The following is a 12,594-nucleotide window of genomic DNA, read 5'->3' on the forward strand; positions in this document are numbered from 1 at the left end:
CGTTGTGTTGGGGGTAGCGTTTTGTTTATTCTGTGAGTTGTATTTGGTGATGAAATTATAAGATCTATAAAATTGGAGATCTTTGTTCATGATAGTGAAATTTGTTCCTGATATTGGCATGATATGTTGTGTTCCTTATATTGTTCTGGTTTTTTTAATTTCTGATACATTGACGTAGACACGCATGCTTTGAACTTGTTGCTGCCATCTAAAATAATTTTGATAACGTTTATCTGTAGACAATGCCATTGAAAATGCACATGAATCACTCTTTTCTTCTTAAGGATCCAATAATAAGCCGAATCTGTAACATAGTAACCTAATGGTTTTGATTTTCAATATATGAATTTGTTCCAAATTCAGAACAAAGTGCTGTTACAAGAGTGATAAAATTAGCAATAAGTTAGAGAACACTTTTATATATAGATGCTGCAGGTTCCAATGATTGTCACATAAGCCAAAGAAGGCAAGTATTGCCAACTCAAATCACACCTTCAAAACCAGCATAACTAAGTCTACACTTAGACGTATCATGAAAATGCATAACAAAATACAAGAGTTATGTATCTCTCTAAAGTATATTAAAAACAACAAAAAACCACCATAACTAGTATATAAAATTGGAGTCGAGTTACTGCTCCCGCTTGAAATACCATTTTTTCCTCCTCATCAACTGGTACATAGAAGGTTGGAGGCTTTTCCGGGTTAGGGTTCAGGATGAAGGATTGTCCTGTAGAGGGAGACCTCTTTGTTGACCTTCTCTTGTTCACCTTTGACCATCCCTCAACCTCATATGAAGGATTGGTTTGATTATTTTGGAGAGTCCTGTTGAAGCCAGAGGATGGGACTGACTTAAGAATTCATTGTGAAAGTGGATTCTTATACGGATGTGGGATATATTGGGTTTGTTGTTCAGGTGCAAGAGGCTCAGAGACATTGTCTTCAGAGGGGAAAACTAGGTCTGAATCATCATTATGTATTGGTTGCTGGTCATGCTCAATAGGTGGCTGGGAAGGTTAGGACTGAGTTGATGGTGGCTCATCTGGTAGGATAGGTATTGGGGGAGGCTGAGAAATCTGTCTTGCATCAGGAGATGATGAATGTGGTGGATCTCCTAAGTGTTGGGACAATCTGACACTGTCCTCATTCTGGACCTCAACATCAACCTAGTTATTATTTTCATGGGCCTTTTTCCTGAGCTGGGCCTTACCCCTTTCTTGGGCCTCCTTCACAACTTGGACATGTCCTACTATTTCAGCATCATTATTATCTTCCACCACTATCGATCTTCTTCTTGGACTCTTTTTTAGAGTTGGAACCCTTTTAGCACAACTCTTTATTCTCATCTTTGATGGAGTTATATTCTTCTTCTCAACTAGCACAGGCTGATCCATCGGATGCTCAGTATAGACATTAATTTTGTTACCGTTCCTCACGACTGCCTCATACATTTTAACTCAGCCCTTAGTAACCTCAACCTCTCATCAAGCTCCTTCTCAGGTTCTAGCAAGTAAAAGTCAGCAATAGATGTATATCCAATGTCCTTTAGCAAATCAGATATGAAAAAATCATTCAGAGTATCAACGTTAACCCTTTTAATCTCTGTTACTTCTCCACCAATGTAACTAACCTTCCCACATGGCCCTCTCTCAAACCGTCCTCTATGATTAATGGACAGAGTTATATGGATGGTGGCTATTCCTAGAAGTAAAATTAAACAATACAATCAAATAAAACATTTTCTGTAACTACAACTAACACAAACCCTCAACCAACTATTCTAACAACTCTCGAACACATAAAATTAATCACAGGGTTTGATAAGGTTTCAGAATCTGTTTAATTAGTGGCAATGACATATGAAATTTTTCAACAATTGCAAAGACGTACCTCTGTTCTTCACGAATGAAAGGGAGTGACGTCTTCGCTGTCTCTGAGGAAATGCCTGGTATGAGGCTTTCCTTGCTAATCTATGCATGATGAGAGTATTACGTGTTAGTGATGATCGATTGGGAGTGCTCTGATCGTCTTCTCCGATTTGGGCATGGAGCCACGATGAACCTCTGCTAGGGCATAGAAGAATCTCCGGTGAAATGTGCTTCTTTTTCCAAACTCTTAGTGAAAACAAACGTTCACTTCCACGTAGATAGGACTTTTGGAGGGTTGGAGAACTACATAGGGTCGGATAACCACAAACCAAATGCAAATCCAAAACAGGCTACTTTTGTCACACGGAGGACATCGATATGTTAGTAACGGAGCAACATGTTCCTTATGGTACTAAAGTGGCATGACCCCCAAAAAAAATAGAGGACAACTAAATCCCTGAACTACTAAAACGACGCTATTTTTGGGAGCTATCTTAATTCTTCAAATTAAATATAGATTTTATTGCAACGCCATTGTTGAAGGTTATTTGTTGTTAGGGTTGTGTTTCATGATTAGCAAAAATCTTTTTCAAGCACGCAACGAGTCACATTACATTGTTGGTACCAATTAAAAACTTAAGGCAGAGAGCAAAGCATGGCACCACTGATGGTTATACACAAGCTGAGCTGACACTGTCTCAGTTTGGACTTCAATCAAAAGTAAATTCCAAAAACAAATTTATCCTCTTGATAAAAAAAATAAAGAATTCAATTATCTTTTTTTTTCTTAGGAACTATTGTGCACATTTTTATTTTTTTAGGATTTTAGTTGTCTAATTAGCTTTTTTATCAACTATGTGACACATGCTTTTGTTGCCATTGTTTAGAATTGACAACAAAGTATCCCTGAAACAATAGGTGATGAATTGATTTCTTACCGATGTCACTCTATTTTTGTTCGAACCATGATGCAGTAAGCAAATATCAAATATCGAATGCAAACATTTGATCTTTATTAATTTGATCCAAGTGTATAATATTTTTGCAGGGTAGCTCGAATCTTGCTAATGGGCAACAACAACTTGCTCTAGCAAGCAGTCAAATATCATCAGTAGCACCAAATCATCAGTGTCTGTATCTACAGTCCCTACAAGACCAAAATAACATCATTCATTAAGTAATAAACATAACACAATTTGTAAACTCATACCACAATTCATTACAACAACAATGTACATAATCTAACTTTCTATTTTTCAAGACTCAACGATAACAACAACAACACAACTTACAAGCAAACATACAAGAACAATTCACATATTAGCTTTTTTTCTTCCTCTCTAAATAGGCTAGCTTCTTTTTTAAATTCACCAGTCTCTTTTTTACTTTATTCTTGCACAAATATTCCTTCACATCATCAATTTCATTGTCACAGTTTAGCCTGTCTGTACTTTCAATTTTTGCAACATGATCATTAAGCTAAATAAAGAACTTGCAGTAGGCTAAATTTATCAGTTACAAATTCATAAACAAAATAAAAAATCCATGAACAATATCAATCTCATTCAACATTTATAACCATCTTACCTTAAAGAAAGGGCAGTTGAGAAATAATCTGTTGGAGTTGGTTGGCATCCTGAACTTGTAAAATATAGTATAGACTTCACATTTGAACATTGAGCAACGCCATCCTTCTCGTCTCCACCTTGCACACAACAAATGGTAGAGGGCAATGAGACTCCTTGCGTGCTCAAGGAAGCTCCTTCGTTGGCCATGGAACACAACCTTAACCACAAAAACTCTCTAACAATGGCGTTGTAATAGAGTCTGACATCAATTTGAAGAGTTAGAGTAGCTCAACAAAACGACGCCATTTTTCTAATACAGGGACCTATTTGTCCTTTATCTTTTTGGGACCATGCCATCTTGCCACTGTGACAAACATGTTGCTCCATTACTGACATATGGGCGCCACATTAGCCATTTTCGTTGGCTTTTGGAGAGGCAAATGAACAGAGAGATGTATTTGTCTGCCGTTTGTAAAGGTGAGGAATACATTTGTAATTAAGTTTTGTGAGAAACTTATTTGTCATGGTTTTAAAAAAAAATTAGAGACCTATTTGTCCTTTTCTTTATTCTTTAAGTGAATAATTACCTTAAAAATAGGTTTGGTATGAAAAAAATATGGACAATCAGTCTTTTGAAAACTTAAAAATCAACTAAAATAACATCAAGAGGAAACGATAAATAGATCTTTGATTTGTTATTTCAAAGACAAATAAGTCCTTGATTAATTAAAAATACAAAAATATCATTTATTTTTTAAAACATGAGATATCTAAGTTCTTTTAAAGGATCTATTTGTTCTTATATATTTTACACGGATGGACTTATAAATTGTCTCATATTTTAAAAAATGAAGGATATTTTTATATTTTTAATTAGTTAGAGACTTATGTCTCTTTGCATTATATTAATTTTTAGAGTATATATCTAAATAGGTCTCTGAAAAATTTTACATCGAATATTTTCATTCCCAAAAAAGATTTATTATGTTGAAGTTACTGAACTTTACAAAAATAAGACATATAGAATATTGCGTCACACTTTTCAAGACCTATTTATTCAAATGAAAACAATAAATCTAATTAAGGTAAAGACTTATATATCTATTTTTGTAAAGTTCAGAGACTTCAATATAATAAAATTTTCTTCGGGACAAAAATGGCCAATACAAAAATTTTCAGGGATCTATTTGGATATATATTTTAATTTTTATTACCACAATAGAAACTAAATTATTTAAAAAAAATGAAAAATGTATTTGTATTGTTTATTATTATTATTATTATGACATAAATTGTCTCATTAATACTAGAAAGTCAATATTTTTAATAATAAAAAATAGATAGTTAATTAATGTTGGTTTATATATATATAAGATAAAAACAAAGAAAAAATATTGGTCACTTATTATTTCTTATAAAAAAATACATTAATAAGAAAAAATATTGAAGACGAGCTGACGAGTGGAATTAGATCGCATCGAGCAATAACTAAACACTAAAACATGACTTGCAAGTTGCATCATAAGGGAAAATCAGGGTTTCATAAGTGAATAATGTATTTGCGCATGTCAAAGTCAATCTTCCTTCTTTACAAAGTAGTTCACCACCGAGGTTGTAATATTCTTTGGCTTCTGCAAATAGCTTATACAATTTCCTCTTTCAAAGTATATTCTTACTTGTTAGTAAGAAACAATAGTTGAGAAACATTTTTGTTTAGATGTTGGTTACAACCCATGAAATGAAAGGCACCCTCAACGACTATTAATCCATCTCCTTTTACTATGTCATGAAAAATGGATCAATAATCATGAGATACAACAACAAAACCAACAACAAACAAAAACAAAACAACAGTTTAACATGGTCACATGCACATCTACTAAACACAATTATCACCTAGTACAAACCGCAAAACATATTCTATAGTAACTGTTTTCCTAAAGATAACAACCAAATCCAAAACCTACTTTCAATGGCATATTATACTGGTCACCGAACACAGATCCATTGTAGGAGGCCTCCAATATGCAACAATCACCAGACCAGATATTAACTTTGCTGTCAATAAAGTCTCACAATTTATGCACCATCCTCTAGAAACTCATTGGAGAGCTGTCAAAAGAATACTGAGGTACCTGGATGGCACAACCCAGCATGGCTTAAGGTTTCAAAGGTCGAGTGACTGCAGAATTTATGGCTTCAGTGACTCAGATTGGGGGAGTGATGTTGATGATAGAAAATCTACTAGTGATTTTTGTGTTTACCTTGGACCTAACTTGGTCTCTTGGTCAAACAGAAAGCAGACAGTGGTGTCTAGAAGTTCCACAGAAGCTGAATACAGAGGAGTGGCATTGTGCTTCACTGAAATTATTTGGGTTCAAAACCTGCTGAGTGAGATGAAAGTGCCATGCACCACCAAGCCAAGCCTTTACTGTGATAGTCAAAGTGCTGTGCTACTTGCAGCCAATCCTGTTCTTCACAACAAAAGCAAACACTTTGAGCTAAACCTCCATTTTGTCAGAGACTTTGTGGCCAACAAAAAGATTCATGTGCTTCATATTCATTCCCACGACCAAATAGCTGACTGCCTTACAAAGCCACTGTCAAGTGCATCCTTTCTAAAATTCAAACCACAACTCAGAATTGTTGGTCGAGAACTGGAGACAGACAGCAGAGAAATTAGTTGCAGTGTTGATGTTAGTAGTAATAAAAGAGTAGAGTCCAGTAGCAGGGTTGATGTTAGTAGCAATGACCCTGCACTTGCAGAAAACACGTTCAGTTAGTTAGAACTACTGAGCCACATCAGCAAAGTTGTTAGAAGTTAGTTAGAGCCAAATTAGCAAAGTTGTTAGAAATCAATTAGTCTTTCCGTTTAAACCCTATGTGTATATATATCAATCCATGTACTAACTTTTGTGTGATTAAATTCATTTTACAATTGCTCTTCCAAAACCTTCCAGCATCTTCTAGATATTCTTCTTCTTCCTCTTCTCTATTCTTCTTCCTCTTTTCAAGGAGGCTGATACCTTCACAGCGGCAGACCCTTAATAAATGGAACTTCAATCCGTGGAGGATTAGTTCTCAACCCACCGAGTTGGAAAATACAGTGAAAGAAAATAGTATTTGTCTTGAAAGTAGAACAATTCTTATTAATGATAGCAATACTTATAGAGATTTGAATTTGTTAAAATTTAACTGTGACAGTTTTATTTATTGGTATCATATTCATTTATGAAGTCAAACAATATGATCAATGTTATTACCGGTTAAAATTTTATATTTTATGACATGATTTTTAAACTTTTAAACTTATAAACTTATCTCATTACAAAAGCTATTAGATTGATTAATATTTTTTGATAATATTACCAAACACCGTAGTTGAATATATTAATTTGTGTAAAAAGAAACTATAATAACTTTTGTTATTCAATATATAATTTATTCTATTGAAAAATAAATTATTATTCTTAAATTGAAATATATTTTTTTCTCTATTTTTATATTATTTTATTTGACAATAATTATCATTAAAAAAAAATGAATGAATACACTATTTTATAACATGATGAATAAAATTAGATCGCATTGAGCAATAACTATATACACTAAAACATGACTTGCAAGTTGCATCATAATGGAAAATCAGGGTTTCATAAGCGAATAATGTATTTGCGCATGTCAAAGTCAATCTTCCTTCTTTACAAAGAAGTTTACCACCGAGGTTGTAATTCTTTGGCTTCTGCAAATAGCGTCTACAATTTCCTCTTTCAAAGTATATTCTTACTTGTTAGTAAGAAACAATAGTTGAGAAACATTTTTGTTTAGATTGTTGGTTACAACCCATGAAATGAAAGGCACCCTCAACGACTATTAATCCATCTCCTTTTACTATGTCATGAAAAATGGATCAATAATCATGAGATACAACAACAAACACAATAAAACAACAGTTTAACATGGTCACATGCACATCTACTAAACACAATTATCACCTAGTACAAACCGCAAAACATATTCTATAGTAACTGTTTTCCTAAAGATAACAACCAAATCCAAAACCTACTTTCTATGGCATGTTATACTGGTCACCGAACATTTATATGTTTTACTATAAAATTTAATTCGGAATAACACATTGAAATTGTTCTAGGGAATGCACAGAGGAACAAAAATGCGGTACCACAGTAGATCTAAGTATTAAAAATAGAGAAGATAGATTAAGACAAATTGCACTAATTTATACTAAATTACAATTGGTCCAGGATGCACCATAGTGATGCCAATAAAAAAAAAAAGCGTCCCGAACCCCCTTAATTGAAGGAGACAGCAAAACAAATCACCTAACTAATTTGCTAATAAGATCATCAATAAATGCATTTTCATGACACTTTGTTGATTAGTAAACACTATTTACATTAAAAATGATAAATATTATTAAGAAATGGAGATAGAGCAGAACATCATGTGTGAACATGAAGCATGGTTGATTATTGATGAGTCTTGTATAAAAATAAACAGTATCACGATTTCCTTTTAGAAGTACCCCCATCAAATAGTTCTTCAATTAAAGCCTCAATATCTTCAGGATGATACTTAATATACTTGTCAACATGTCTACTAGAATTTAAATGGTGCTTGAATCTGCCATAAAAGGAGCGGTAAGCTGGGATCACCAAAGCAGCTATTGAAGCTCTGAGCTCAGACTTAAGCTGTTCATCACTAACCACCCAAGAACTCTGCGTTTTATATATATCTTCAAACGTGCTATTGAAACGTTTAAACTTATCTTTTACCTCTTGTTTCGGCTTTTTATCTTTATTGGCTCTCGGGCTTAACACACTACTCGTGTTTCCTTGAAGTCCATCTGTACTAAGGCAGTTCAAAACCTTAGACCATGTTTCTGTCCGGTAATCTTTATGGTGCAGTTTTAACCCGGATTGCCTCTTTCTACACCAATTATCACCCATGCATTGGTGAAGATCTTTGCACCCTTTCACCTTCTGCACTATGTACCTCCCATTATTCATCAAGAAAACACTTCTCAATGCAAAATCCTTATACAACATGGCCTTGTACTCAAGATTCAAGCTCAACAGGTCCATGATTGTCATTAACTGAATCGCCAAGGCTGAATTCTTAGGCGTTCCATCGTCCTCCTCTAACTCGATTTTGCGGATAGGACTGTAATAACGGCAACTATGATAATCATCATGAAGGCATTGTCGCAGAACTTGTTCCAATGTGTCCTTGTACTCGCAAGCATACTCCAGGTAATTCATCACATAGCGCGTCAACGGGTGAATTGCGCCGTTAGGAACCGGAACCCTGTCGTTGTCACCCTTAACGGAATTTTCCAGGTCGCGAAACATGGCCATGGTGGCCTCTGCTATTCGAAGCTTGGTGGTGGCTATCTCGTGCGCCAGCTCCTTCCTGCACCTCTCTAAGTAAGAACCGTCGGCGATGGCGATCTCCACCACGTCCCTCAGCGTCTCATACATGTCTAGAAACTTGAACAGCTTCTCTACGGTGAGCAATGTTAACACGACACCTTGTGCGAAGTTCAGGAAATGAATGATTACGGCGCGTGCAAGATCGCTCAAGAGGTTTTGAGATATGGATTGTTGATTGGGGAAAACTGAGGCGTAGAGCTTTTTTTCGCCGTTGAACAAAACGGTTATGCAATGTCGAACCGCGTTGTTCCACGTGGCAATCTCTCCTTCCAGCATTTCCCATTGCATTTTATGGATCTCTTCCATGCCTACGCTCACGTACCCGAACTCTTGCAGCGCGGTTTTGAAGGCGATCCTCCTGAAGCTGGCGAAAGCCACGCAACACTCCGTTTGATATCCCGCGGCGATCATGGCGCTGGCGATCTTGTTCATGAGTGAAACTTTCTCCGGAGAGAATGCAGGGAACGATGTATCTTGATCTTGATCCTGATGAGACGATAGAGTAGGTATTATAGGAGGATCACTGAGATTTACAAGGTCAAAGGGAGAACAAAGCGCCGCATCATGAACTTGAGTAAGAGAACCGAAGGAAGATGATTTTTTAGGAGGTTTAGGTTTGGATTCGGATCCGGATCCGGATCGAAAGCTGCCGTGGTTGCTGGAGGTAGGGGTGGTGGTGGTGGTGGATGATTTTGGATCCTGTAAAATGGTGCAGAGATGTTTCTCCAAGAACGACATAGCTTTTTCCAAGGAGAAGGTAGTTTTGTCCAAGACAGAGGGATCACAGGGGAAGGTAGAGAGAATAGCAGAGATCTTTGAGATGCGATCCACAACGGCGAGAAACAAGTCATCATCTTCTGCATCTTTGCCCAACTTGCTTTTACCGGTGTTGTATCTATACACCATGGAATCCAATATCTTGGTTAGACGGTGAACGCAATCAGGGACATGTAGAAGAGGAGGAGTGGTAGCACTGGTTTCAAGGAAACCATCCACTTCCTCGGAAACTTGTAGGATGGTGTCGTGGTCGTGGAAGAATGCCGCCAGTTCCTCCTCTCCTCCGGCTGATTTCCATTGCGGGCCGCCGCGAATGGATGATGATGATTCCAAATCCTTGTCTCTCTGTTTCTGAGAAGCAGCGCTAAAATGATATGATGAAAAACTGAAGGATTTCTCCATACTAATAATGCTAACGCTATTGCATATTGCTACATGCCATTAGCTACAAATTTTTCTCTTGTTTGTATTGTTCTTCAGATTCATCAGTCAAATTCAGAGCTCTAATGTCTTTCATGGACATGCATGGGGCTCCGTATTCCTGCTCCTGTTTTTTTTTTTTTTAGTTATTTGTTTAATTCTATTTCATGTTTTTTTTCTTTTTTTTTTTACTTTCTTTCTCCTCTCTCTCTCTCTTTTTTTTTTGTTTTCCTTAGCTATTTGCCTATTTTGGTGGAGATGACATGGTAAATTCTTTACCATTGACGTATATAGTAAAGTAAGAAACTATTCCAATATTTGCAAGAAATCTGTCCATCCATTTCTATCCCAAAGCTCTTTCAACTGCGCATAATTTGGAGCTTCTGCGCCTCTTACGGGCTGCTCCCTCTTCATAGTTTCAAATGTTCCATTTTAGCTCATAAAAAGTAAATGACAATTATTTCGGTATTTTTTTTAAATTATAATTAAATTATTGTTTTTAATATAATTTGCATAATAAATTTAATTATATACGTATTTAATACATAAAATAAATATTATATTAGCACATAATAAGGGTAATGATATGTGCCTTAGCTTCTTCTCAACTCATTGAAAGTCTCTAACTCACAAAGAAAAGGTGAAATTAGTAATAATTAAAAGTTTTAATTAATCCTTCTAATTTTTAAATGGATAAAAATTTATATGTATATTTAATTTTTGAAAACATAGCAAAATAAAAAAAAATTTCCAAGTCTTTTTAATTCAGAATTAATAGGATAATTTATAATCATTTTACTATACAAATTACTCGTTTTTGTTTTTTATTTGCTAGTATATGAGGCATACATAAGAGTATCATTAAATCTTTTCTGGACAAACAGGCACAATTGGTTCTATGGTGTAGTGGTTAGCACTCTGGACTTTGAATCCAGCGACCTGGGTTCGACTCCCGGTAGGACCTATTGTTTTTTTGTTTATGGCAGTTAAATTCTTTTTTAAAATCTTAAATTTGGACAAGAAAAGTTTTATCTTCATGAAAGTGAAGTAAATAGAAACTAAGAGATGTACCTGCCTTATCGGGAAGTGGAAGAAGAAAATTAGGGAAATCAATGGCGGAGGAGAAATACAAAACCCTAGAGGTAGTAGAGAAGAACCCCAAATCAGGGGTGTTCCACCTTTACTTGAATCGTCCGAGACAACGCAACGCTCTGACGCATGATTTCTTCACTGAGTTCCCCAAAGCCCTGTATGCCCTGGACCACAACCGTGACGTCAACGTCATCGTGTTATCCGGCGCCGGCGATCACTTCTGCTCCGGCATCGACATTTCCCAGTTGAAATCTATCACGCAGTCCTACCACGATGCCGGGGAGAGTCTCCGTCGGCAGATCCTGGCGATGCAAGATTCCGTCACGGCGTTGGAGCGGTGCCAGAAGCCAGTGATTGCTAGTATCCATGGCGCTTGCATCGGTGGTGCAATTGACATCGTGACAGCCTGTGACTTAAGGTATTGCACGGAGGACGCGTTCTTTTCGGTGAAGGAGGTTGATTTGGCCCTGGCTGCTGATCTCGGCACTCTTCAGAGACTGCCATTAATTGTTGGCTACGGTAACGCCATGGAGTTGGCCTTGACAGCTCGCTGGTTTTCCGGTTCCGAGGCTAAGCAGTTGGGCCTCGTTTCTCGCGCTTTCCCTTCCAAAGATGACCTCGATCAAGCTGTCTCGGTTCTTGCTCAGGGTCAGTGTTCATGTTATCGATTTTAGTCTAATTGGATGACCTTATTATGAAATTGATTTATACACTATAGAATTTATACTTAAGAGTCTATAGTCTGCTACACTACACAACTCGAGTGAAGTGGTTCATCTAAATTGTTATTGGCATCACTTCATATTTCATTCATGACATGGTAAGTTTCCTGATATAGTTGTTGATTTTGATACTTGACAGAAATTGCTGCCAAGTCTCCCCTTGCAATCATGGGGACAAAAACAGTGCTGCTTAAAAGTAGGGACTTAACTGTGGATCAGGGATTGGACTTTGTTGCAACCATGAATTCTGCCAGATTGTTGTCAAGTGATTTAACTGAAGCAGTAGCAGCACAACTGCAGAAACGAAAGCCAGTTTTCTCGAAGCTGTGACTTAAAATTGTTGGAGGGAGTGACATGCATTTCGTTTGTTACTAGATATTCAGGATAAAGCTCTATAATCTATTTTCATATATGGAAGTGCCAAAGAAATATATTTTTTAGACATGCAAATTATTGTTGCACGTTTAAGATATAGTAGAAGCTGAGTTAACACTTCCTTTATGATCATTATCCTTCAAATCACGAACATGCAGTTCAAAAAAATAATAGATGACATACATTCTCTTATTGAAGTATTTGTAGACCTTCTTCATTAGAGATTTCATCGTGGTCTTCTCCCGCAATAGTTAGTATCAATAACAAATGAGAAGCAGAAACCCCTCGAATATGAGAAATGGTTGCTGTTCCATGAAAT

At 36.3% G+C, this 12,594-nt stretch overlaps 2 protein-coding genes and 1 non-coding gene across 3 annotated transcripts; 2 read left to right on the top strand and 1 right to left on the bottom strand.

Annotated features, from left to right (window-relative positions):
• Positions 1 to 7,959: 7,959 nt before the first annotated feature.
• On the bottom strand, positions 7,960 to 10,068 carry LOC110275432 (exocyst complex component EXO70B1-like). The gene has a single exon (XM_021131504.2). It carries the CDS (start codon positions 10,066 to 10,068, stop codon positions 7,960 to 7,962), a length of 2,109 nt encoding a protein of 702 aa, XP_020987163.1.
• A 910-nt stretch (positions 10,069 to 10,978) lies between these two features.
• On the top strand, positions 10,979 to 11,050 carry TRNAQ-UUG (transfer RNA glutamine (anticodon UUG)). The gene has a single exon. It is a non-coding gene; the product is annotated as a tRNA-Gln (tRNA).
• A 60-nt stretch (positions 11,051 to 11,110) lies between these two features.
• LOC107467677 (delta(3,5)-Delta(2,4)-dienoyl-CoA isomerase, peroxisomal) lies at positions 11,111 to 12,395 on the top strand. The gene is made up of 2 exons (XM_016086832.3): positions 11,111 to 11,826; positions 12,040 to 12,395. Exons 1-2 carry the CDS (start codon positions 11,199 to 11,201, stop codon positions 12,228 to 12,230), a joined length of 819 nt encoding a protein of 272 aa, XP_015942318.1. The 5' UTR covers positions 11,111 to 11,198; the 3' UTR covers positions 12,231 to 12,395.
• Positions 12,396 to 12,594: the final 199 nt, after the last annotated feature.

The sequence above is a fragment of the Arachis duranensis genome, chromosome 9 (genome assembly GCF_000817695.3).
Source record: "Arachis duranensis cultivar V14167 chromosome 9, aradu.V14167.gnm2.J7QH, whole genome shotgun sequence".
In the NCBI taxonomy this organism is placed as follows: Eukaryota; Viridiplantae; Streptophyta; class Magnoliopsida; order Fabales; family Fabaceae; genus Arachis; species Arachis duranensis.

Excerpts from the sequence above, each read along its gene's own strand:
- LOC110275432 (XM_021131504.2), bottom strand. The coding sequence starts at position 10,068 with ATGGAGAAATCCTTCAGTTTTTCATCATATCATTTTAGCGCTGCTTCT.
- LOC107467677 (XM_016086832.3), top strand. The coding sequence starts at position 11,199 with ATGGCGGAGGAGAAATACAAAACCCTAGAGGTAGTAGAGAAGAACCCC. Across the intron at positions 11,827-12,039 it reads TGTCTCGGTTCTTGCTCAGG|AAATTGCTGCCAAGTCTCCC; the intron begins GTCAGTGTTCAT and ends GATACTTGACAG.